At 38.5% G+C, this 25,553-nt stretch overlaps 1 protein-coding gene across 4 annotated transcripts in view; it reads left to right on the forward strand.

Annotated features, from left to right (window-relative positions):
- The first annotated feature begins 3,005 nt into the window (after positions 1-3,005).
- Positions 3,006-25,553, forward strand: part of EXOC6B (exocyst complex component 6B) — a 660,637-nt gene continuing 638,089 nt past the window's right edge. For 2 of the 4 annotated variants that reach the window (XM_024241893.3, XM_063713219.1), the window contains exon 1: positions 3,009-3,253. In XM_024241893.3, coding sequence (XP_024097661.1) covers positions 3,141-3,253 — 113 coding nt within the window. In that variant the 5' untranslated portion in view covers positions 3,009-3,140. 4 annotated transcript variants of the gene reach the window in all.

The following is a 25,553-nucleotide window of genomic DNA, read 5'->3' on the forward strand; positions in this document are numbered from 1 at the left end:
CTAATATTTCAGCTTTCTTATCTGTAAAATGGGACACGTGATTTTTACTGCAAAGGATTGTTGTAAGGATTTAATGAGGTTGATATATGTGAAGTACTTACTTTGTATATTGTGCTTGGCACACAGGAAGTGCTCAGTGCATTTTTTTGTTTGTTTGTTTTTGAGATGGAGTCTCACTCTGTCGCCTAGGCGGGAGTGCAGTGGTGTGATCTTGGCTCGCTGCAACCTGCGTCTCCCAGGCTCAAGTGATTCTCCTGCCTCAGCCTCCTGAGTAGCTGGGATTACAGGCACCTGCCACCAAGCACAGCTAATTTTTATATTTTTAGTAGAGACAGGGTTTCACCATGTTGGCCAGGCTGGTCTCAAACTCTTGACCTCAAGTGATCCACCTGCCTCGGCCTCCCAAAGCGCTGGGATTACAGGCATGAGCCACTGTGCCCAGCCTGCTCAAAACATTTTAACCACTAATGCTGGAACTGAATCAATGGGACTCACATTCTTTCTATTTGGAGGACATAAACATTAGACAGGCCATCTTGCCATCTTCACTGGAGGTTTCCAATACTGCTTACTGCAGACTTGTTCCTGTTGCTAAGATGTGTGGCCTCTGGCCTCTGTGGAGGCTCACAAAAACTGCTGACGGTAGCAGAAGCTAGTTTAACTACTGCTGAATATGTGTCATCTATGCAGCAGCCTGGATCCTGCGACGGGTGAAAAACTTGCTGAGTGAGATGCTAAAATGGGTGTCTGAAGGGACCCTCGGTCATGTATTTCAAGAGATCTTTAGAAATACAAAAGGCTACATACTCTCCCTACCCCTCCTACATCTGTTTGGAATTGTTTAAACATGAGTAATGAAACAAAACGAGGACAGGCAGAGATTATCCAGAGACAGACAGGTTTATCAACTTGCTCTCTTCCTGGCAAATCAGGACTTGTAACCCATTCCCCTTACTACTGGTTTGTTTATTTTTAAAATGTATTCTTAGGTAATGACTACTATTTTTATTTAAAAAGCAGTGCATGCACAAGGAAAATAATTCCAAGAGTGCAAATGATATATAATTACAAATTACCTTCTTCCTACTTCAGACTCCTTCTTTACAATTTTTTTTTCCTGGATGCCATTACTGTTAAGTTTTTTGGGCACTTTTTCAGAAATATTCTATCTATGTAATATTATATATATGTATATGTGTGTGTGTATATATATCAAAGCGTATATATGAGTATTTATTCTTTTAAAAAACAAATGAGGACAGAGTCTACATATTGTTTCATGCTTTGCATTTTCCCACTCAACAACTACAACTTGGAGACTGTTTCATGTATGACCATAGAGTCTTTTGTCTTTCTTTTTAATGATTGCACAATAGTCTATAGTACGGTTGTAGCACAAATTATTTAGCCTAAACTTCCAGTTTGGTTCTTCTCTCATGCCTGTTTTTTTTTTTTTTGTCAGTGGAAACCCTCTTCTACTAGTCACTCTGGTACTAAACCTTGGAGTAATATCTAACCTTTTTGGTATCTAGTAAATCCTGTCAATTCTCCCTTTTTGATGTTTTTCCTACTTGTTCATTCTTTTTCATTCTCACTGCTGCTTTCCTGGTTTAGGCCTTCTCATCTCCTACAGTGTTTCCTTATCTCCAAATTCTCCGTCTCTGCACATCTTGCACACTTGCCCTTCACCAAATTTCCTAAGGCCCACATTTTGATTGTGTCACTCCTCTTAAAAACCTGCACCTGTAATCCCAGCACTTTGGGAGGCTGAGGCTGGCGGATCATGAGGTCAGGAGATCGAGACCATCCTGGCTAACACAGTGAAACCCCGTCTCTACTAAAAATACAAAAAATTAGCTGGGCGTGGTGGCGGGCGCCTGTAGTCCCAGCTACTCGGGAGGCTGAAGTAGGAGAATGGCGTGAACCTGGGAGGTGGAGCTTACAGTGAGCTGAGATCCCTCCACTGCACTCCAGCCTGGGCGACAGAGCGAGACTCCGTCTAAAAAAAAGAAAGAAAAAAAAATTAGCCAGGGGTGGTGGCGGGCGCCTGTAGTCTCAACTACTCAGGAGGTTGAGGCAGGAGACTGGCATGAACTCGGGAGGTGGAGCTTGCAGTTAGCCGAGATCGCGCCACTGCACTCCAGCCTGGGAGACAGAGCAAGACTCCGTCTCAAAACAAAAACAAAAACAAAAACAAAAACAAAAAAACCAAAAAAACCTTCAGTGCCTTCCCATTCATTGTGTTACGTAAAAACTCAAGCAATGATTAACAAATCCGATTTTTAAATTGTAACTGAGGAGTTCATGAAATGCAGATGCCTGGATCAGAATCTCCAGATGTATGACTGTCAGTCAGTCTGTATTAAAAAAAAAAATGTTTCCAGGTGCTTCTGTTGCAGTTGGTTGTGGATCAGTGGAACTATTAGAACAAAGTACACATTTCTCAGCTCAGTATTTAAGGCTCCTTGTAATTTCTCTCCAACGAACCTTTCCAGACCCATCCCTTACTACTACGTCTTTACACGTCAGTGCAAATGAAATTCTTTTTGGCTGTCTGGATTCTCCTCACACTTTCCAGTTATGCCTTTTAACCTCCGAAACCCAGTGTCTTTATGAAGCCTTGGCAACCAGAAGAGATCTCTGAACTCCATTATCGGAACTGGCTTACAGCTCACAGTTTTGAATTCTCCAGCTCCCCGTGTCTCCCCCATTAGATTGTAAGGCCTCTGTCAGACATTAAGTTAGACTTTATTATTCGCGCCGACGGAGCCTTTGCACTTTGTGGCAAAGGTGGTAAACAAGAATTTGCAGGTTTAGTGCCACTGCCTGACTTGATCATCACTGTTTACGCAGTGTCGTTAACTGTTTTTAGCTTACAGTGGTCTTTCAACAAGTATTTGCAGATTCAATGTATGAATGAACGGAATCCAATCAGAGAACTACAAATCCCAGCGGACATTACGCAGAACGCCGACGGACGCGGTGACGCAAGGGGGCGTGTCGAGCCTGAGGGAGGGGTCGGCCTGCGGGTAGCCAGAGGCTGGGGCGGCTGTGGAGCCTGTGGTGGGAGCGGGATTGTGGGGCAGCGAAAAGGTGAGCCGAGACGACGGAGGGGACGCGCTGCGGGGCGCCCCCAGTCTATGGAGCGGGGTAAGATGGCGGAGGCGGAGAGCCTGGAGACAGCGGCAGAGCACGAGCGGATCCTGCGAGAGATCGAGAGCACTGACACGGCCTGCATCGGGCCCACGCTCAGGTACCCCGGGTGCCGGGACCACCGAGGGGCGGGAACGGGCGGGAAGGGGCAGGCTCCTCTGGGTCGGGCCTCCGGCCGGCTGTCCCCAGGTCCGGCGCCGGCCCCTCCCTTCGGAGAGACCCTGCATACCGGGCGAGGCTGGTCTCCCTTCGCAGCCCCGACGCGGGGTCCCTTCCCGGCGCCCTACCGCCCAGTGACTCAGGACGCTCCCGCTGCCTCCCTCGGGGCAGGAGCAGCCTTCGTTCTCCCTCCGAGGCTGGTCCGGCGCTGGAGAACGAGAGGGCGCCCGACAGATGGTGGTGGCTCTCGGCAGATCTTCCCCCTGGGGACATCACCCTTCTCCCTCCGTCTCCAACTCCGTCCTGCCCTAGACAGTAGTCCTGCTCTTCAGACAACACAGAATTTCACTCCATGGTCTGGTGCTCGAAATCAAAGTCTTGCCTGAGAATCACAGCCACTTCTCAGAAACGAGTCCCTGGAAATCCTAGGCCTGGATGGAAGTTCCCCCAACCCGTGCCCCTCTCCTGGGAGCCGCTGCTTCTTTATCCCTGCCTCCCTGTTACGAGGACGACCCTCGCCCACGGTGCAGCCTCCTCATCGCTGAGGAAAATTGACCCTGCTGCCGCCCCCCAGTTATCGTTTTTTTTGCATGCACATCTCCATTTTATTTGGAGATGTCAAAAGAAATCCCGACTTACCTCAACTTATTTAACAAATTTAGGTAGCACTTGTTACATAAAGTCCAAGACGTTGTATAAAGTGATTTACAAATGCAACTTATTTAAGCCACAAAACAACCGTATTAGGTAGGTTCTATTACTCTCCTTTTACAAATGGGGCACAGATAGGTTAAGTGACTTGCCCAAGGTCACAGAGAAAATAAAGTGGGGGACTCAGATTCCTACTCGGATAGCTTGGACCCAGACACTTAACCACTGTTTTGCCTCAGCGAGGATTACCGGCTACTCGTACTTCCTGTTGATAATTACTCACTAAGCCCAGTTTTGAACTACTTTCCCCATTCCCCTCATGTTACTGGTGTCCTAGAACGAACTCATCCTTATCCCTTACAGTTATGCATTCTGATCATGCAGCCAATACATAGATAACTATCCTACCCTCCTTGCACAGTCTTGGGTCACTGCCCCTCCCATCAGAAAAGTTATACTCACTGCTTGCGTTTTCTTGGGGTAAGTTGACTCAGGAAAGACTAATTGGAGGGCAGGCTGGAAACTGCTCCTCCTCTCCACTTGCACAGCTTCCTTCTCCAGGACACATTGTTAGCACATTTCTGCCAGTACCACCCCTGGTGATAACTATCCTTAGTAGTTTGCCTTTTGTCTCTTTATTTATTAAAGGTAATGGCAAAAACCGCAATTACTTTTGCACCAACCTAATATTCATTTATTGAGACATAATAATGCCTTTTGTTTCCTAGGCTGCAGTGCAGTGATGTGATCGTAGCTCACTGCAGCCTTGACTTTCTGAGTTAAGATCCTCCCACCTAAGCCTCCTGAGTAGCTGGGACTACAGCTGTGCACCACTACCACACCTGGCTAAGTTTTAAACTTTTTGTAGAGATGGGATTTTGCCATGTTGCCCAGGCTGGTCTCAAACTTTTGGGGTCAAATGATCCTCCTACTCCAGCCTCCCAAAGTGTTGGGATTACAGGCATGAGCCACCGTGCCTGGCCCCTTTGTCCCTTAAAGTGACTTTTAGCTCCTTTTTTTGGACCAGTTCTTCCACACAGTTGCCTGTCTCTCCACCAACCCCCATTGCCTTATGATCAGGACCATTGTGCTTTTCTCAATTCCCATTTTCTTCAGCTCTTAAGGGTCAGTGGTCCTACACACATTTTCCTGTATACTTCAAATCATCTCTAGATTACTTATAATACCTAATATAATGTAAATACCATGTAAATATATGTTATACTGTATTGTTTAGGTAATAATAACAAGACAAATGTCTGTAGCATGTTTAGTGCAGATGCAACCATCCTTTTTTTTTTTTTTTTTTGGGACAGGGTCTCACTCTGTTGCTCAGGCTAGAGTGCAGTGGCACAATCACTGCAATCACTGCTCACTGCAGCCTCGACCTCCTGGTGATTCTCCTACCTCAGCCTCCTGAGTAGCTGGGACTACAGGCATGCGCCACCATACCTGGCTAATTTCTTATATTTTATATAGAGATGGGGTTTCACCATGTTGCCCAGGCTGGTCTTGAATTCCTGGGTTCAAGCAATCCACCTGCTTTAGCCTCCCAAAGTGCTGGGATTACAGGCGTGAGCCACTGAGCCCGGCCACTGTCCTTTTTTTTTTTTTTTCTTAAAACTTTGATTTGAGAGGTTGGTTGAACCTGCAGATACAGAGGGTCAACTGTATATACATTACGGTTTAAATATAAGTTACCCAGTCTCCCTAAAACTTGTTTCATTGTTATTACTGAGTTTTTTCCACTGAAAAGTGGGGTTTTGTGTAGGTAGATGGATTAAGAGATCTTTTGCCCTAAGGGGACACTGTAAAAAAAAGACAGTTTGAGACTCATTACCAGTTTTACTTGCTTTTCTTGACTTCCTATATGATTATTATGGGCTCATCATTTTTGGTCTCACCTTTTTTTTTTTTAGCAGATTACACTAAATCTTACTGTCAGACCCAGGGTTCATTCACTTGAATATCCTATAATACAAGGAGTACCCGCTGTCTTTGTCTTTAGTCTAGCTGTCCCTACCCATATTCATAGGGGATGATCTCACCTTTTTTCCTTATCCCGTTCAGAGGCAGCAGCATGCACAGACTTGATGTTTCAGATCCCATGCCTTACTTGGGATGTGCCTCTATTGTCATTATCTCCTGTTTTTCATCACTATCATGAAACAGGTTTGATTAAGGCAGTAACTCTCTTGCCTTAACTACTCTCAATTGTAAACCTCGAACTTTTCCTCTTCATAGTATGTCTTTCCTCTTTCTTCATCTTTTGAGGTAACATTGTAAAGGCACCACATTCTTAATTGTTCCTGAGGTAGGTTTTCTAGCTGAAGAGAAACTAACGAACAGAGAAAGTAAATTGAGAGCAGATATTAGATTAGTATATCCATCCCTAAAATGCCTGCTCTTCAAAAAAATCCACTTGGCTATATTGCCTAACCAGACTCTTTCCTTTACCAGCTATTATTTGTGTATCATTACTTGCTTTCTTTCTTTGCTATGATACTGGATTATTTTTTCCAGTCTTACTCCTTTTTGTTTGAGGAGTCACAGTGGCTTGACTTTTTCATTATATTACTATTATTATTTTAGTTTTGAGCTGTACATGCAATGTTGGTAGATTCCCATCTATCATAAGGATATACCACCTCTTCTTTTTCATTGTAATTCTGAAAGGCCCAAGCATATCCACACATAAAGAGAGTGTTGCCTAGCAAACTCTTTTGGGAAAGTAGCTATCTCTCTCTTTGTCTTTACCTTAAAAATTATTTTGTTATCTGTGAGTCCTAATTTTGGAAAGAGGCCTATAAGATGTTAAAGCCTGCCTGTGCTGTTTTTAAAATAATGTTCATTCCTGCTTTGTGTTATAAATACTAAAATTTTGATGACAAATCATTTATGAACAATAGCTCCCTGTTTTCATTTTTCAAATCCCATCCCCATATCTCTACTTTTCCTTTATATCACTTACTCAGTAGAAGTCATTTCTTCACTTTGTACTCTGGGTAATAGCAATTAACATTCAGTCTAATTGTTGTTTAAGATTTTGTTTTCAAACTTAAAATTTAATAGTGAAATACATTGTCATTAAAAAAACAACTATATTGAGATATAATTCATGTATCATACAATTTACCCATTTAAAGTGTACAATTAAATGGTTTTGGGTATGTATATTTGCAGAGTTGTGCAGCAATCACCACAATCTAATTTTAGAAAATTTTCATTACTCAAAAAGAAACCTTGTACCCATTAGCGGTCTCTTCATTCTGTTCCCTCTCTCTCCCTAGGCAATCACTACTTTTCTTTATGGGTCTGGCTGTTCTGGACTTCTGGACGTTTTGTATAAATGGAATCAAACAATATGTGTTTTTTGGTAACTGAATGTTTTCAAGGTTCATCTATGTGGTAGCATGTATCAGTACTTAATTTCTTTTTATCGATGAATAATAGTCCATCGTGTGGATGTACCACATTTTATTTGTTCATCAGTTGATGGACGTTTGGGTTGTTTCCATTTTGGGGCTGTGGAACAATGCTGCCATGGCCATTTGTATACTAGTTTTTGTATAGACATATGTTTTCATTTTTGTTAAGTATGTACCTAGGAGTGGAATTTTTAGGCTGTAAGGTAACTCTATGTTTAACATTATGAGGAACTGCTAGACTGTTTTTCCAAAGTGCATGCACCATTTTACAATCTTATAGCAATGTATCAGGGTTCCAATTTTTCCACATCCTTGTCAACACTTGTTATCATCTTTTTTACTTTGCCATCCTTGTGGGTGTGAAGTTGCATTTCATTGTAGTTTTGATTTGCATTCCCGTAATAGCTGTTCTTTTCATGTGCTTATTGGTCATTGTTTATCCCTTTTGGATCCTTTGCCCATTTTTAAATTGGGTTATTTGCTTTTTTTTTGGTTGAGTTGTAGGAGTTCTCTATGTATTCTGAATATGTCTTGTTATCAGATATATGATTTGTAATACTATATCCTATTCTGTGATTTGTCTTTTCCATTTTTTGATATCTTTCATATTCTTAGCTTTTGCTGCACAAAAGTTAAATTAAGTCCAGTTATCATTTTTTTTCTTATTTTGTTTCATGCTTTTGATGTTATATTTAGGAAACTTTTGCGTAATGCATGATCATGAAGATTTGCTCCTATATTTTTTCTAAGTGTTATATGATTTTATCTTTTACATTTAGATCTGTGATTCATTTTTGTTTATGATGTAAGGAAGAGTGTCCAGTTTCATTCTTTGGCATGTGGATATCCAATTGTTCCAACACCATTTGTTGACTGCTATCTTCTTTTTTTAAAAAAAAAACCCAGATTCCTGGTTGATTTATTTTGATCTCCTTATCATGATTTATGTTCCTTATTTGTGGCAGAAATGTAACATTGAAAACCCTGTTATTGAGTTTATGTGATTTTTGCTAGCTAGCCTAACTTCCTTCATTTAGTATTCTCACCCAGGGAAGTTTGCTCTAGTTTTCAGCGAAAGTTTTTCTCTTTTTAGCTCAATTCCTGTATCATAAGAATGATTTGATTACTATATTTGATCTTGGTAAAGAACTTTAGGGACTGATTATTATCTTCTGGAATTATTTTGTGTCATACTACCCAGTCTTGTGTAACATAAAGTATATTAATGATACAGTGTTACCTTTTTCACTGTTAAAACAGTATGTCAACATATGGAATTTGGAAACTAGATTAAAAATTGCTTACAATTCTATAACACAACTGCTGTTGTTTTGGTGCTTTTCCTTCTAGAACTTTGCCTTATATATTTTATTGTTATAAAGCTTTACTTATGGGTGTAGGAATAATTTTCTGTCTTGCTTTTTTAAGTTGTTTGTTTATAAAGCTAGCTCTTACAAGAAACAAATTGAGGGGGATATTTTCAAAAGGCTGTTTTATTTAAGGTCATTTGATAATTAAATATGGGGATGTGGCATCCACTTACTACTTCTGTGCCTTTGACCACATGGCTCTTATTTTTCCATCCAGCACCCCCTCCCATTAATTCATCTTTACAGAGATCAGTTAATCATAATCCTTGGTTCGTGACGCTTTCTCATTATAGGTCCATGGCTCTCTTTAATAAATTAAATCAATTTATTTTTATAAGCAACTTACCACCCAAGTGGGCAATTTTTTCTCATCTAAAAAGTGATGAGAAAAATGAAGATAAAGCATCCTTCATGGTACAATGCAAGGTACCAAGCTAGGACTACTGCCTAGCAGGTACCATGAATGATGCTTTCTCTCTCTCTCTCTCTCTCTTTTTTCTTTTCATACTCTTCCTCCAGTGTAGATGGGGTGCCATGGTACCTGCTAGGCATTGGTCACTCATGTGTGAGTCATCTTCCACCTTTACCCTTGGGTTTGCTATGTTGACTTAAGTATTTCTATTTTTTGAGTTTTGTTAGTTTAGTGGTTAGCCTATTTTTTTTGTTTCCTTTTCCTGGTCCCACATATCTAAGGGATATAATACTTATCAATAATCAATCCTGGGAGGGGTTATTTTGGGATGGAGCAGAGAAAGGAGGAGGAGATAGGAAATAAATATATAAAAGCCCTTCAGGTGATTGTGATATACTCTGTCCTTGACAATCACTGAGGGGAAGAACATTCCCATTGCTCATGCTTATTTTTTAATAGTAGTGCCCTTTTAAAAATAACATTTTTATATTTTAATTATAAAAGAATGACTTAAGAAGAAACAGACAACAACAAATAACTTAATTCTATTACCTTTCCACCACTTTTATATTTTTATATTTCCTTTTAACTTTTTTATATGCATTTTATTATATTACATATTAGATGATTATTACGTGTCTTGCTTTTTCAGTTAACATGTTATATACAGGTTTATACATTATAATGATGTCACTTTAGTGGCTTTATTAATGAATTGATTCATTCGTATATTCATTCAATATTGAGCAATGTCTATGTGCCAGATACTCTTCCAGGCTCTGGGGTACAGCAGGCAGCAATATAGACAAGTCCCTATCCTTATAGAGCTTATAGAGTCCGGAGTGGGCACTTACAGAATAAATGAATAAATATATAATGTAATGCTATTTAGCGATTAATGTTACATAATGACTGGGTTATTGCTTTCAATTAGGGGGTTAGGAAAGGTAGCTTTGGCAAAGGTTTGAATAGAGTGAAGCAACAAGCTATATGGCTCTCTGTGAGGGAAATACCTTCCATACAAAGGGGACAGTAAGTGCCAAGGCCCTCAGGAAAAGGATAATGGTGGGAAGTGGTGGTAAGAAAGTAGTCAGGGTCCAGATCATGTAGACTAAGAAAGAGACTTTGATTTTATTCTAAATATTATGGAAAGGTACAGGAGAGTTTTTATTCTGAGCATTATGGGAAAGTACAGGAGAGTTTTGAGCAGGAAAGTGGCAGGTGGTCACTTAGATTAAACAAGGAATGTGGCCAGGTACAGTGGCTCATGCCTGCAATCTCTGCACTTTGGGAGGCCAAGGAGGGCAGAACACTTGAGGCCAGGAGTTCAAGACCAGCCTGGCCAACATGGTGAAACCCTGTCTCTACTAAAAATAAAAAAATGGCCTGGCACGGTGGCTCATGCCTGTAATTCCAGAACTTTGGGAGGCCGAGGCAGGCGGATCACGAGGTCAGGAGATCGAGACCATCCTGGCTAACATGGTGAAACCCCATCTCTACTAAAAAAAAAAAAAATTAGCTGGGCCTGGTGGCAGGCACCTGTAGTCCCAGCTACTTGGGAGGCTGAGGCAGGAGAATGGTGTGAACCTGGGAGGCGGAGCTTGCAGTGAGCCGAGATCGTGCCACTGCCCTGGAGCCTGGGAGATAGTGCGAGACTCATCTCTAAAGAAAACAAAACAAAACAAAACAAAAATTAGCCTGGTGTGGTGGCGGGCGCCTGTAATCCCAGCTACTCAGGAGGCTAAGGCAGGAGAATCACTTGAACCCAGGAGGTAGAGGTTGCAGTGAGTGGAGGTCGCACCACTGCACTCCAGCCTGGGCGACAGAGGGAGACTCTGTCTCAAAAACAGTGACAACAACAACAAACAAAGAAGGAATGTTCTGGCTGCTGTGTGGAGACAGAGTAAGAGAGGAAACAGGGAAACCAGTTAGGGGATGTTTGCAGTAATAAGAGGCAAGAGACGGTTATGGCATGCAATATGGTAATAGGGAGGAGGTGATGAGAAGTAGCTGGATTTAGAATATGTTTTGAAGGTAGTGCCAAAACGATGGATTAGTTATGGGAATTAAAGAGAGGATCAAGGATGATTCCAAGGCTCTTGGCCTAAGCAGTCAGATAATGGTGATGCCAATTATTGGGATAGGGAACAATGAAGGGAGGAACTTTACTTTTCTTTGAATAACTTATTACAGCCTGACATATTTAGTTTTGATTGTCTACGCTGTTAGAATGTCTGTTCAAGGAGGGAAGGGACTTTGTTTCTTTTGTTTGCTGCTGTATCCTGGGAACCCAAAGGGTGCCTGGCATATAGTTGGTGCTCAGTAAATATTTGTTGAATGAATAGAAGAATTAAAAAATTGTATCGCCAACTGTTAATTATCTGGGAATTAATCAACTGATTTGCAGATTAACTGTCTTAAAAATATGACTTCCTTTTGAGAGAAAATAAAACTAATGAAAATTTCAAAAGCCTCTACATATCAGAAATGTTTTTTATAACTACATATAACTTTATAGTTCTTCTTTCTCTTCATCAGTCAAAAGTGTAATCTAAAATAATTTAAAAAAAGCCTGTCATTCCTCAGTGTTCTTTGTAGTGTTGTCAAAAGTTTGCAAGTTTAAGAATAGTAACTCTAATGATGAAAGCATTATGATCTGAGTGCATGTTATATAAATAAAGCTTAACATTTAGCAAAAAGTTGAAATTGTACATTTGGGTAAAAAGGGGTGGATAATGTTTAATAAGTTTCATTACAATATGGAATAGGAGAATAATTTTTTTTGTGGTTTGATAGAGAGAAACTTGTTTTTAAAAAATGTCCTCATTGAATTATCAAGCAAACTGGAAAAATGAAAAAATTGTGAAGAATCTGTGGCTAATCAGACAATGTTGATTTGGTTCAGTTAGCTAGCAATGGGCTCTGTGTTTGATTTTGTTTGAGTTAAATAGACAAAAATTTTCATTGAAGCTCTTCCAGTGGAGGTTATGCTGATTTGTTATCTGATTGATTAGATTCACACCACAGAAAAATTAGTAGCCATAGAGAGAAATTAAATGGGAGTGTAGCATTTGCTAAGTATTCCTGTGTTAAATTTCAAGAGTTTATTAATTATCATCAGATCAAATATGTAATTCTGAGGAACCTGAGCTCCTGGAAATCTTATCTACTGTAATTTTGAAAATAAAAAATGATATAGGTAAATTATCTCGTGTGAGTTTGAAATATTTTATTTAAAAAGTGGAAAGAGAAGGATATGAATCATAGATCTAACAAATATTTTTTGTCTCATTCCTTCTATTTCCCCATTTTATTCGTTTGTTGTTTATTCTTCCATTGCTTTCTTATGCAAATAGGAGCATATATTATCTTATTTTCTCCTTCTTTTTACAAAATAAATAGTGTTATTGTATAGACTTCTGCAGCTTAGTTTTTTAGTTATACATATATTTTGGAGATTTGTCCATATCAGTATATAGAGGTTTTCCTTATTTTTTTTAAATAGCTACATAGTATTCCATTATGTAAATATACCATGGTTTATTAAACTAGTTCTCTGTTTCTGGATATTTGAATTATTTCCAGCCTTTTGCCAGAAAAAATAATGCAGGAAGGGATAGCCTTGAATATTGGTCATTTTTTATTGCACATTTCTTTTTTATTTGTTTTGCTTTTGAGACGGAGTCTTGCTCTGTCTCCCAGAGAGGAGTGCAGTGGCGCAATCTCTGCTTACTGCAACCTCCGCCTCCCGGGCTCAAGCGATTCTCCTGCCTCACCCTGGCGAGTAGCTGGGATTACAGGTGCCCATCACCACGCCCGGCTGATTTTTGTATTTTTAGTAGAGGAGGGGGTTTCACCATGTTGGCCAGGCTGGTTTTGAGCTCCTAACCTCAAATGATCCGACCGCCTCGGCCTCCCAAAGTGCTGAGATTACAGGCCTGAGCCACTGCGCTCGGCCTATTGTACATTTCATACTGTATCTATAGGATAGATTCCCAGAAGTAAGATTGCTAAGTAAAATGATGAATGTATCTGGAATTTGGTAGGTATTACCCACTTTAGAAGTTGTACCATTTTGTTCTCCCTCTAGCAGTCTATGAGATTGCTCATTTCTTTATAGCTCTTTCAATAGAGTTCTCCATAGCTTTTTCAACAACCGAAAGACTTTTGGGCTTTTGTCAATATGATGTGATAAATAGTGTTTCAGTGTAGTTTTTATTTTTATTTTTCTTATTGTGAGTGAGGCTGAAAATCTCACAATAATAGATTTAAGGGCTTTTGTGTATGTCTTTTGCTTATTTTTCCATAAGGGGGATATTTTCTTTTTTCTTTTTTCTTTTGAAATAGGGTCTCTCCCTCTCTTGTCCTGGCTAGAGTTCAGTGGGCAATCTTGGCTCACTGCAACCTCCGCCTCCTGGGCTCAAGCGATCCTCTCACCTTTGCCTCCTGAATAGCTGGGACTGCAGGTGCGCGACACTACGTCCAGCTAATTTTTTGTATTTTTGTTTGAGACGGGGTTTCGCCGTGTTGTCCAGGCTGCTGTCGAACTCCTGGGCTCAAGCCATCCGCTTGCCTCGCCTCCCAAAGTGCTAGGATTACAGCCGGGAGCCACTGCACCTGGCCCGGATTTTTTTCTTTTTGATATTTGGGCGCCCAAGGTAAAAAACCTTTGATGGTTATATGTTGTTTAAATGCATGACGAGTATGTACAGTGGAATTAGTTGTGATTGGTAAGTAAACCATTGTTTTTAAGAAATGAAAGATTCAAACCTGCCTCTTTATTATTTTAGTCATAAAGAAGTATCAATAAACAAAGGCATTTTATTTTATTTTATTTTTTTTTGAGACGGAGTCTCGCTCTGTCGCCCAGGCTGGAGTGCAGTGGCGCGATCTCGGCTCACTGCAAGCTCCGCCTCGCGGATTCATGCCATTCTCCTGCCTCAGCCTCTCGAGTAGCTGGGACTACAGGCGCCTGCCACCACGCCTGGCTAATTTTTTGTATTTTTAGTAGAGACGGGGTTTCACCGTGTTAGCCAGGATGGTCTTGATCTCCTGACCTCGTAATCCACCCGCCTCGGTCTCCCAAAGTGCTGGGATTACAGGCGTGAGCCACCGCGCCCGGCAGAATTATAATTTTTTTAAAAAATTGAGATCTGTTAACTCCCAAGAGGACAATGATTTGATGAAAGAAATTTAAGCATGTAATATAAATTGCATACCTGCAAACCTGTTAGAGCTTTAAAATATACATTACCCAGTGAAATATTTAAGGGAACAAGAACCATCACAATTCAACTAACTAGATTACCTTAATTTGATTTATGATAATACATAGGGACTGGGACTCTGTTAAAACACCTACCTGTCATTCAGTCTTGAAGATCATCATATTGACATGCACTTTGAACTTGCATGAATTTACCTTCAGTTACTACTGTGGTTTGATAATTGATTAATTATTACATAAAAGCAAAAACAAAAGCAACGACAACAATAACGAACTTCTTTTATAACAGTTCTATCATTTCAGTATTTAGACGCTTCGAGTGTTTAGAACTCTAAATAAGTGTTCTATTGTACATTAGATAAATGATGAAGGCCATTTGCCAAAAGTGATGATTTGGATTAAAATATAGGCTCTCTTTCATTATGTAGTTTTTTGATTAAAAAGCTGTGGAGGAACACAGACTTTCAATTTGACCTTGTTTTCACAGGCCTGGAACATGACAAATTCTGTGACTCACGCATATCTTTTGGTACTATGATATTGTGTAGTGGCATACTGACGTCTTGTTGCACATTCCAGCCGAGTCTCTTTCTTCTTATTGTTCTCAACATCTCAGTTTTCAAAACTTGCTTCTTTATGTTTTTTCCCTTTGCAAATTGTGCCTTTGTTTCTTTCCTCCTCTTTGTGCTTGACTTTGTATCTCCCTACCACTTCCTGTAACTTAGAATTTTAAAACACACATTGTCCAGTGAAATATCTAAACAAGCAAGAATCATCACAGTGCAAACCAATTTCTACTTCCTGGGGAAGCTCTGATGCTAATAAACAATGAAATTCTAAAGATATTGATATGAAATATGGTCTTATCAAGCAATATGAGTGAAGAAAAACAGCAGACATTGGGCTAGACTAAATTTATCCTATGAAAATTTTTGGTATGGAGTTTGATTTAAGGAAAGTCATATTTATGGAACACATTTTTTAAAAAGGAAAAAAATAATGGAGCTAGCCAAGTATTTTGTTTTTGGTCAGGTAAAGGAGTTCCTTGACATTTGTAAGGAAGAGGTATACAATGATCTTTTGGCATTGGAGTAGCAAAAATAAGAGGAGTGAAATGAGAAAAGCTCTTGAGACCCCAAGAAAAATAGATTATTAGAGGCATTTTAAATGATAAATGTGGATTTGATGGTATACTTTGTTATTTGATTTTAAAAATTTGGCTGGGTGTGGTAGCTCACACCTGTAATCCCAGCACTTTGGGAGGCTGAGCAGGAGGATCACTTGAGCCCAGGAGTTTGAGACCAGCCTAGGCAATATAATGAGACTCTGGCCTCTACAGAAAACAAAAATTAGCTGGGCATCGTGGCATGCACTATAGTCCCAACTAACTAGGGAGGCTGAGGTGGGAGGATCACCTGAGCCCAGGAGGTTGAGGCTGCAGTGAGCCAATGTCATGCCACTGTACTCTAGCCTGGGTGACAGAGTGGCACCCTGTCTCTGAAATAAAGAAGTAAGTACAATTAAACTTTTGAGATAATTATAGAATTCATATGCAGTTGTAAGAAATAATACAGAGATCCCCTTTATTCTAGATACTAGTCTTGTTGGATATGTGGTTTGCAAATATTTTTTTCCTACTCTGTAGCTTGTTTTTTTACCCTCTTAAAAGGGTCTTTTGCAGATCACAAGTTCACAAGTTTTTTAAATTTTGATGAAGTCCAGCTTACCAGTTTTTCCTTGTATGGAGCAGGCCACTGTCTTTATTAGTGTAGCTATATATAATATCCTGATACTGGTAGACTGATTTTTCTTTGTCTTTAATCTTTTTTATCAGAATATTTTAATCTTGTTTTATCAAAATAGTTTTAGCTAACGTTTCTTTGCCCTTTTGTATAAATTTTTCTATAAATTTTTATTTATTTATTTTTTAGAGATGGGGGTCTCCCCTAGTCACCCAGGCTGGAGTGCAGTGGTGCAATCTTAGCTCACTGCAGCCTCTAACTCTTGGCTCAAGCTATTCTCCCACCTCAGCCTCCCTTGTAGCTGGGATTACACACACAAGCCACAGTGCCCGGCCACCTTATATGTTTTTAGAATAATCTTTTCTATATCAGCAAAAAAGTCTTGCTGAGATTTTGATAGAAATTGCATTAAATCTATATGTCATTTTGAGGAGAACTGACATCTTTACTAGTGACTCTTCCAATCCACAAACATTGTATGTATTTCCATTTATTGAGATCTCTTTTGATTTCTTTCAGCATTGTATTTAGCATACAAGGTTGGCACATATTTTGTTAGATTTATCTGCAAGTAATTCATTTTCTTTTTTTAAGTGATTTTAAATGTTATTGTATTTTTAATTTCAGTGTCTGTGTCTTCATTTTCTATTATATAGAAATGCAATTCATCTTTGTGTGTTTACCTTGTATCTTTGTGATCTTGCTGGACTCATTTGTTAGTCTAGGAATTTTTGTGTAGATTTCTTGGAATTTTCTATGTAAACAATAGTGTTATCTGCAAATGGAGAGAATTTTAGTTATTTTCCAAATTTTATGCCTTTTATTTCCTCATTTCACTGGCTAGAACATCTAGGACTATGCTAAGACTGGTAAAAGTGGATATCTTTGCCTTTTCCTGATCTTAGAGGGAAAGCATTCAGTCTTTTCTCATTAAGTATCATGTTAGCTTTCGGTTTTTTTGTGGATGCTCTTTATCAATTTGAGGAAATTTTCCTCTATTCCTATTTTCTGAGAGTTTTTATTGTGAAAGAGTGAATTTTATTCAGTGCTTATAATGCATCATTTTATATGATCATGTGATTTAAAATATTTAGTCTGGTGAAATCTGTTTTGAACATTGAATGAACCTTGCCTCTTTGGAATAAACCCTACTTGGTCATTGTATACACTTCTTTTTATTTATCTCTGAGTTCTATTTGCTGATATATTGTTAAGGATTTTTGATCTACACTTATGAGAGATATTGGTCTATAATTTTATTTATTTTTTATTGTCTTATGTCTGGTTTTGATAGAGTAATAGTAGCTTCTTAAAATGAATTGAGAAGTAGCGCCTCATTCCTCATCTATTTTCTGGAAGAGATTTTAGAATTCATGCTAATTCTGCTTCGAATATTTTGTAGAATTCTTCAATGAAGCCTTCTAGGCTTGGAGATTTTAAATTGCAAATTCAATTGACTATGTAAATTACTGTGTCATATTGGTGAGTTGTAGTCTGTATTTTTTGAGGAATTGGTTTATTTCATCTAAGTTGTTAAATTTATTGTGCCTTTTTTTTTTTTTTTAAAGCAGAGTCTTGAGTCTCGTTCTGTTACCCAGCTGGAGTGCAGTGGCACGATCTCAGCTCACTGCAACCTCCGCCTTCCAGGCTCAAGAGATTCTCATGCGTTAGCCTCCTGAGTAGCTGGGATTACAGGTGTGCACCACACCTGGCTAAATTTTTGAATTTTTAGTAGAGACGGGCTAGTCTTGAACTCCTGGCATCAAGTGATCCTCCCACTTCGGACTCCCAAAGTGCTGGGATTACAGGCCTGAGCCACCCCACCCGGTCTATTGTGTTGTTGTTTTTTTGATATGAGGTTGCTAAGACTAGAGTACAGTGATGTGATCTCGGTTCACTGGAACCTTCACCTCCTAAGTGATCCTCTCACCTCATCCTCCTGAGTAGCTGGAACTACAGGTGAGTGCCACTATGCCACCACTTTTTGTACTTTTTGTCAGGGTTTTGCCATGTCACCCAGACCCAGCCTGGTCTTGAACTCCTGGACTCAAGTGATCTGCCAGCCTCAGCCTTCCAAAGTGCTACTATGCCTGGCCTATTGTTTTATTATTGTTTACTGACGTATGGTGATATCCCCTTTTTCATTCTTTATATTGGTATTGTGTCATATTTTTTGATTTGCTACATATTTGTCAATTTTATGGTTTCAAAAAACCAAACTTTGTTTATTTGATTTTCTCCATTGTTTTTCTGTTTTAAATTTTATTGATGTCTGTCCTTATTTTATTATTTCTGTCCTGCTGCTTACTTTGGGTTATTTAACTTTTTTCTTCCTAGGTTCTTGCGCTATAGGAGCATAGATTATTGATTTGAGATTTGTCCTCCTTTCTAATGTATACATTTAAGGTGTTAAATGTATACATTTTTCCTTCAAGCATTGCTTTACCTGTATCCCATCAGTTTTGATATGAGGTATTTTCATTTTCATACACTTCACTGCATTTTGATTAATTAATTAATTAATTAATTTATTTATTTATTTATTTTAGAGACAAGGTCTCACTTTCTCACTCAGGCTGGGCTCAAAGAATCATCGTGTCTTAGCTGCTTGAGTAGCTGGGAATATAGGGGTGCACCACCACAGCCAGCTAATTTCAAATTGTTTTTTGTAGAGATGGGAGTCTCACCATTTTGCCCAAGCTTCATAAAATTTCCCTTTAGGCTCCTATTTGATCCATGAATTATTTAAAAGAGTGTTGTTTAGTTTCCAAGTGTTTGGACATTTGCTGTCTTTCTGTTATTGATTTCTAGTTTGATTTCATTATGGTTGGAGAACATACTGTGTATGATTTCAGTTCTTTTAAATTTGTTAAAGTTTGTGTTATGGCCCAGGATATGCTTTTTCTTGGTATATGTTCTGTGGCTGCTTGAAAATAGTGTGTGTTCAACTGCTGTTGGGTGTTGTGTTTTATAAATATTGAGTAAATCTCATTGGTTAATGGTGTTATTTGTTGATTTATGATTTTCTGTCTAGACAGAAACAATTGATTAGTTCTATCAATTGTTGAGAGAGGGGTGGTGAAGTCCCTATGTATAATTGTGGAATTATCTGTTTCTTATTTCAGATTTATCCATTTTGCTTCACATATTTAGTAGGTCTGTTGTTTGGTACATACACATTTAGTATTGCTATGTCTTCTTGGTGTCATCTTTTTTGATTTGCTAAATATTTGTCAATTTTATCTTTTCAAAAAACCGAAACTTTGTTTATTTGATTTTCTCTGTTGTTTTTCTGTTTTAAGTTTTATTGATGTCTGTCCTTATTTTATTATTTCCTTCCTGGTGTTTACTTTGGGTTATTTTACATTCTTGGTGGGTTGATCATTTCATTGTATAATGACCTTCTCTGTTTTTGATAATTTTCTTTGTTCTGAAGTCTACTTTATTTGATGATAATATAGGCATTCCTGCTTTGCTTTGATCAATGTTTGGATGATATGTCATTTTCCATCCTTTCATTTTGAACCTGCCTGTATCATTATATTTGAAATGAATTTCCTGTCAACAGCATATACTTGTATTGTTTTATAAAATCCACTTTGTCGATCTCTATCTTTTAATTGGTGTATTTAAACCATTTACATTTAATGTAATTATTTATATCCTAAGGCTTAAGCTTGAAGTTTTATTTTTTGTTTATTCTTTCCTTTTTTGTTTCTGTTTTCTTTTTCATGCCTTCCTCTGTGTTATACTTAAACATTTATTTTGAACTCCATTTTGATTTGTTTGTTGTGCTGCTGCTGCTGCTGCTGTTGTTGTTGTTGAGACAGAGTCTCACTCTGTCACCCAGGCTGTAGTGCAAGTGGTGTATTCATGGCTCACTGCATCCTTGACCTCCCAGGCTCAAGTGATTATCTCACCTCAGCCTCCTGAGTAGCTGTGACTATACCACACCCAGCTAATATTTTAATTTTTATCTTTTATAGAGGCAGAGTTTTGCCATGTTGCCCAGGCTGGTCATGAACTCCTGTGCTCAAGGAATTCTGCCTCTGCCTCCCAAAGTGTTGGAATTACAGGCATGAACCGCTGCACTCAGCTGTGTTTTTTGAGATAGGATCTTGCTCTGTTGCCCAGCTGGACTGTAGTGGTGTGATCATGGCTCACTGCTGCCCTGATCTCCTGGGTTCCAGTGATCTTCCCACCTTAGCTTCCCAAGTAGCTGGGACCACAGGTGTGTACCACTATGCCTAGCATTTTAAAAAATTAATTAATTAATTAATTTGTTTATTTGTTGTAGAGACTGGACCTCATTATGTTACCCAGGCTGGTCTTGAACTTCTGGGCTCAAGCCATCCTCCTGCCTTGGCCTCACAAAGTGCTGGGATTACAGATATGAGCCACCATGTTTGCCCTCTGTTTTGTTTTTGGGTGTACTTTTTAGTGTAGTTTGTGTGTGTGTGATTTCTCTAGATGCTACATTATTTATATGTAACTTATAGTCTACTAGTGTCATTTTACCAGTTTGAATGAAACTTTGCCTTCCTTTATGTCTCTTTACATCATCCACTGTTTACAATTATGTTAAATATTTCCTACACAAACATTAGTATCATATCAGACTGTGTTATAATTTTTCTTTCTAGTGTCAAACCTAGTTTGGAACACTCAGCAAAGTAAAGCCTATTGTCTTTACCTATAGTTTTTCTTACTGTGTTCTTTTTTCCTTTTTGATGTTCCAGGATTCCTGTTTTGTTGTTGTTGTTAAATCATTTCTTTTCTGGTTAGAGAACTTACTGTAGCCATAGTAGGTGTTATACTTATGGGCTATAGGAGATGTTTTGACACAGACATGCAATGTGTAATAATCACATCATGGAAAATGGGTTATCCATCCCCTCAAGCGTTTATCGTTTGTGTTACAGACAATCCAGTTATAATCTTTTAGTTAATTTTAAAAATGTACAGTTAAATTATTATTGACTATAGTCATCCTGTTGTGCTATTAAATACTAGGTCTTATTTATGCTTTTGATTTTTTTTTTTGTATTCGTTAACTATCCCTACTTCTCCTCTGAACCATCCTATTACCCTTCCCAGCCTCTGGTAACCATCCTTCTACTCTCTATCTGCATTAGTTCAATTGTTTTGACTTTTAGATCCCGCAAATAAATGACCTCCAGTTGTAACCATGTTATTGCAAATGACAGGATCTCTTTCTTTTTAGTGGCTGAATAGTACTCCATTGTATATAAGTACCACATTTTCATTATCCATTCATCTGTTGATGGACACTTAGGTTGCTTTTAAATCTTGGCTATTGTGAATGGTGCTACAATAAACATGGGAGTTTGGTTCCATAAACTCATATGGAACCAAAAAGGAGCCTGAATAGCAAAAGCAAACCTAAGCAGAAAGAACAAAGCTGGAGGCATCACATTATCTGACTTCAAACTATGCTACAGGGATTCAGTAACCAAAATAGCACGGTACTGGTACCAAAACAGGCATACAGACAAATGGAACAGACTAGAGAGCCAAGAAATAAAGTCACACACCTACAACCATCTGATCTTTGATAAAATCAACAAAAACAAGCAATGGGGAAAGCACTCCCCATTTAATAAATGGTGCTGGGGTAACTGGTTAACCATATGCGGAAGACTGAAACTGACTCCTTCCTTATACCATATACAAAAATCAAGTCAAGATGGATTAAAGACTTAACTGTAAAATCTAAAGCTATGAAAACTCTGGAAGAGAACCTAGGAAATACCGTTCTGGACACAGGCACGGCCAAAGATTTCATGATGAAGACACCAAAGCAATTGCAATGAAAACAAAAATTGACAAATAAGACCTAATTAAACTAAAGAGTTTCTGTGCATCAAAAGAAACTATCAAATGAGAAAACAGACAACCTATAGAATGGGAGAAAATATTTGGAAACTATGCATCTGACAAAGGTCTAATATCCAGCCTATAAGGACTTAAAGTAACAAGCAAAAAACAAAACCCCATTCAAAAGTGGGCAAAGGCCATGAACACTTTTCAAAAGAAGACACACACAGAGCCAACAAGCATATGAAAAAAAAAGCTCAACATCACTAATCATTGGAGAAATGCGAATCAAAACCACAATGACATACCATCTCACACTACTCAGATTGGCTGTTATTAAAAAGTCAGAAAATGATAGATGCTGCTGAGGTTGCAGAGAAAAGGGAATGCTTATTCACTGCTGGTGGGAATGTAGATTAGATCAGCCACTGTGGAAAGTAGTTTGGAGATTTCTCAAAGAAATTAAAACAGAGCTAACATTTGATCCAGCAATCCCATTACTGGGTATATACCTAAAGGAAAATAAATTGTTCTTCCAAAAAGACACAACCACTTGTATGTTTATCGCATCACCATTTACAATAGCAAAGACATAGAATCAACCTGGTCTTTGCCCATCAGTGGTGGATTGGATAAAGAAAATGTGGTACGTGAACACCATGGACCACTGTACAGCCATAAAAATGAATGAAATCATGATCTTTGCAGCAGCATGGATGCAGCTGGAGGCCATATTCCTAAGCAGATTAACACAGGAACAGGAAACCAAATACTGCATATTCTCACTTATAAGTGGAAGCTAAATGTTGAGTACACATGGACATAAAGGTGGGAATAGTAGGCACTGTGGACTACTCAGTGGGGAGAGAAGGAATGGAGTGTGGGTTGAAAAACTACCTATTGGGTACTGTGTCACCACCTAGTGATGGGATTTGTACCTCAAACATGATGCCTCCTAGTGATGGGATTTGTATAGCATCATGCTATATACCCATTAACAAACCTGCATATGTACCCCTGAATCTAAAATGAAAGTTGAAATTATAAAAAAAGAAAAAATAGAAAATATATTTATATATACAGTGGAATACTATTGAGCCTTATGAAAGAAGGAAATCCTGTCATTTGTGACAACATGGATGAACCTGGAAGGAATTATGCTAAGTGAAAGAAGCCAGGCACAGAAAGAGAAATACTACATGATCTCACTTATATGTGGAATTGAAAAAAATGTAACTCATAGAAGCAGAGGGTAGAATGGTGGTTGCCAGAGGCTGGAGGAGGACAGAATGGGGAGATACTGGTCAAAGTATGTTGTTTCAGTTAGACAAGATGAAAATCTTTAAGAGACCTACTGTACATCATGGTGACTATAGTTAATAATAAAGTACTGTATATTTGAAAATTGCTAAGAGTAGCTCTTAAATGTTCTCACCACAAAAAAAAGTATGTGAGGTGACAGATATGCTAATTACCTTGATTTAATCATTTCACAATGTATACATATATCAGAACATCATGTTGTACAGCATAAATTTATATAATTTTCATTTGTTGATTATGCCTTGACAAATACTAAAAATAAATAGTAAAATTATATGTTTTGCCATTAAAAGAAAAAGAAAGTAGGCTCTTTCAGTATACAAAGTTCTGGCAGTTTATAAAGCTGGGAAAACTAAGCCTACAAAGGTGCACCAGATGTAAACTGACATCACCTCAGTTATCAAATTCATGCTTTGGACAACATGATCCAGAATTTGTCCCTGTTACCAGACTTACTAAAATAAGTCAGACATTTATTATAAGTTAATTCTAAAAAAGAAAAAAAAAATCACAGGTGTAATCATTGTGCTTTTATTTCTCACACCATTTCACAAACTTTGTGAGGCATTTTGTTTTTGCTGCTTGGCAGTCTTTGACAAACTAGGCACCAGGAGGACAAGTCTCATATTGCTTAGATCAGCTTTAGGTTACAGCAGTTTGTTGATAGAAGGAGAGAAATTTCTCAAGATGTTTGAGGCCGAGTTCTAGAAGGTTTTCATTTTATTGCAACGTTACTAGAAATACTTTGAAATTCTCTTGATTCTCCTTGGTTTTCTCAGTTGGCTAATCTCTAAGGCCAATCATGTATGGAGATGGTATCTGGGATATCTTTTTTAAGAGTTTAAAGGCTGGCCGGGTGTGGTGGCTCACGTCTGTAATCCCAGCACTTTGGGAGGCCAAGGCGGGTGGATCACCTGAGGTCAGAGTTTGAGACCAGCCTGGCCAACATGGTGAAACCCCGTCTCTACTACAAATACAAAAAAATTAGCTGGGTGTGGTGGTGCGCGCCTGTAATCCCAGCTACTCGGGAGGCTGAGGCAGGAAAATTGCTTGAATCCAGGAGGCAGAGGTTGCAGTGGGCTGAGATTGTGCCATTGTACTCCAGCCTGGGTGACAAGAGCGAAACTCCATCTCAAAAAATTAAAAAAAAAGTTTAAATGAAGGATAAGTGATAATTTTATCTGGTCCAGAAATTCAGATTGTTGTATACTTGAGTAGAAATATGAGCATTTTTTGCAAAATTATTTCTGGTGCTGTTGTTTTGCACCATTAGGTTCTGTTCATCAGATAAAATTTTTAAATGACATTTTATCCAAATCAGTATGTTGTCACTATAATAATGATTTACTAATAAGCAGATCCGTCATTTTCCTATGCGCTCTAGGAAGAGCTGCATTAGACCTTGTCTATTGTAGCATTCTTGTTCTCTGAGGCATAATAGATAAAATAGGCAGTCAGACCAATTAAATAAACAAGTAAATAAAAATTAAATTCACTCAGAAGCGTATGAAGAGAATGAGTCTACAGGAAAATTCTTGAACTAGTTTTGCTTTTTCTACATCGTAGAATCACTAGTCAAAGCAGTATCATTCCTGTTTGATGGAAAGCCAAGGGTCAGAGAACAACCTATTCTTTGTCTGCCTGAACGTAGAATCCCAGAGCTCTGTTGCTTTATCACTAATAACTTGTAAAGATGAAGCTTTAGGTGATATACATAGCTGGGAGGCTCCTGTCAGCCTAACCTCTATGAACTATATACTCTGATGTCTTAAGATTTCTAATTTACTATGGAAGTTCGGGTATGGCCTAACTTAGGTTAATTTTAAGTATAGTTTCTTTGTACAGTTGTGCTGGTTGTATAGTACTCAGCTGTACCATATCTAAGGTTGTACCATTTATAGCTTAGACAATGTAGATTTGTATATTTATTAGGACAATTATACAGCAGATGGCAGCCAAGTGTCTTGAATAACGGAAAGGTACCAGCAGGCAAGTGTAGACCCACTTTTAAGTAGTAAAAGTTTCTTTCAAAACTAAATGAGAACTCTTTAAAGTTGCATTTATAGATGTAATAATTTTAAGTGGTCTATGTATTCATTCCTTTTTCTCTGTGTTTATTATTTCTCCCACATTTTCCTTATTTTAATACTAACAGCATTTTTTTTCTTCCCTTGCAGAAAGGAGCTCGTAATTTGCTCTCAAAGTGTTTTGGACTTTCATTTTTGATGTGTTTAGTTTGTTCACAATTTC

The sequence above is a fragment of the Pongo abelii genome, chromosome 12 (genome assembly GCF_028885655.2).
Source record: "Pongo abelii isolate AG06213 chromosome 12, NHGRI_mPonAbe1-v2.0_pri, whole genome shotgun sequence".
NCBI lineage: Eukaryota > Metazoa > Chordata > Mammalia > Primates > Hominidae > Pongo > Pongo abelii.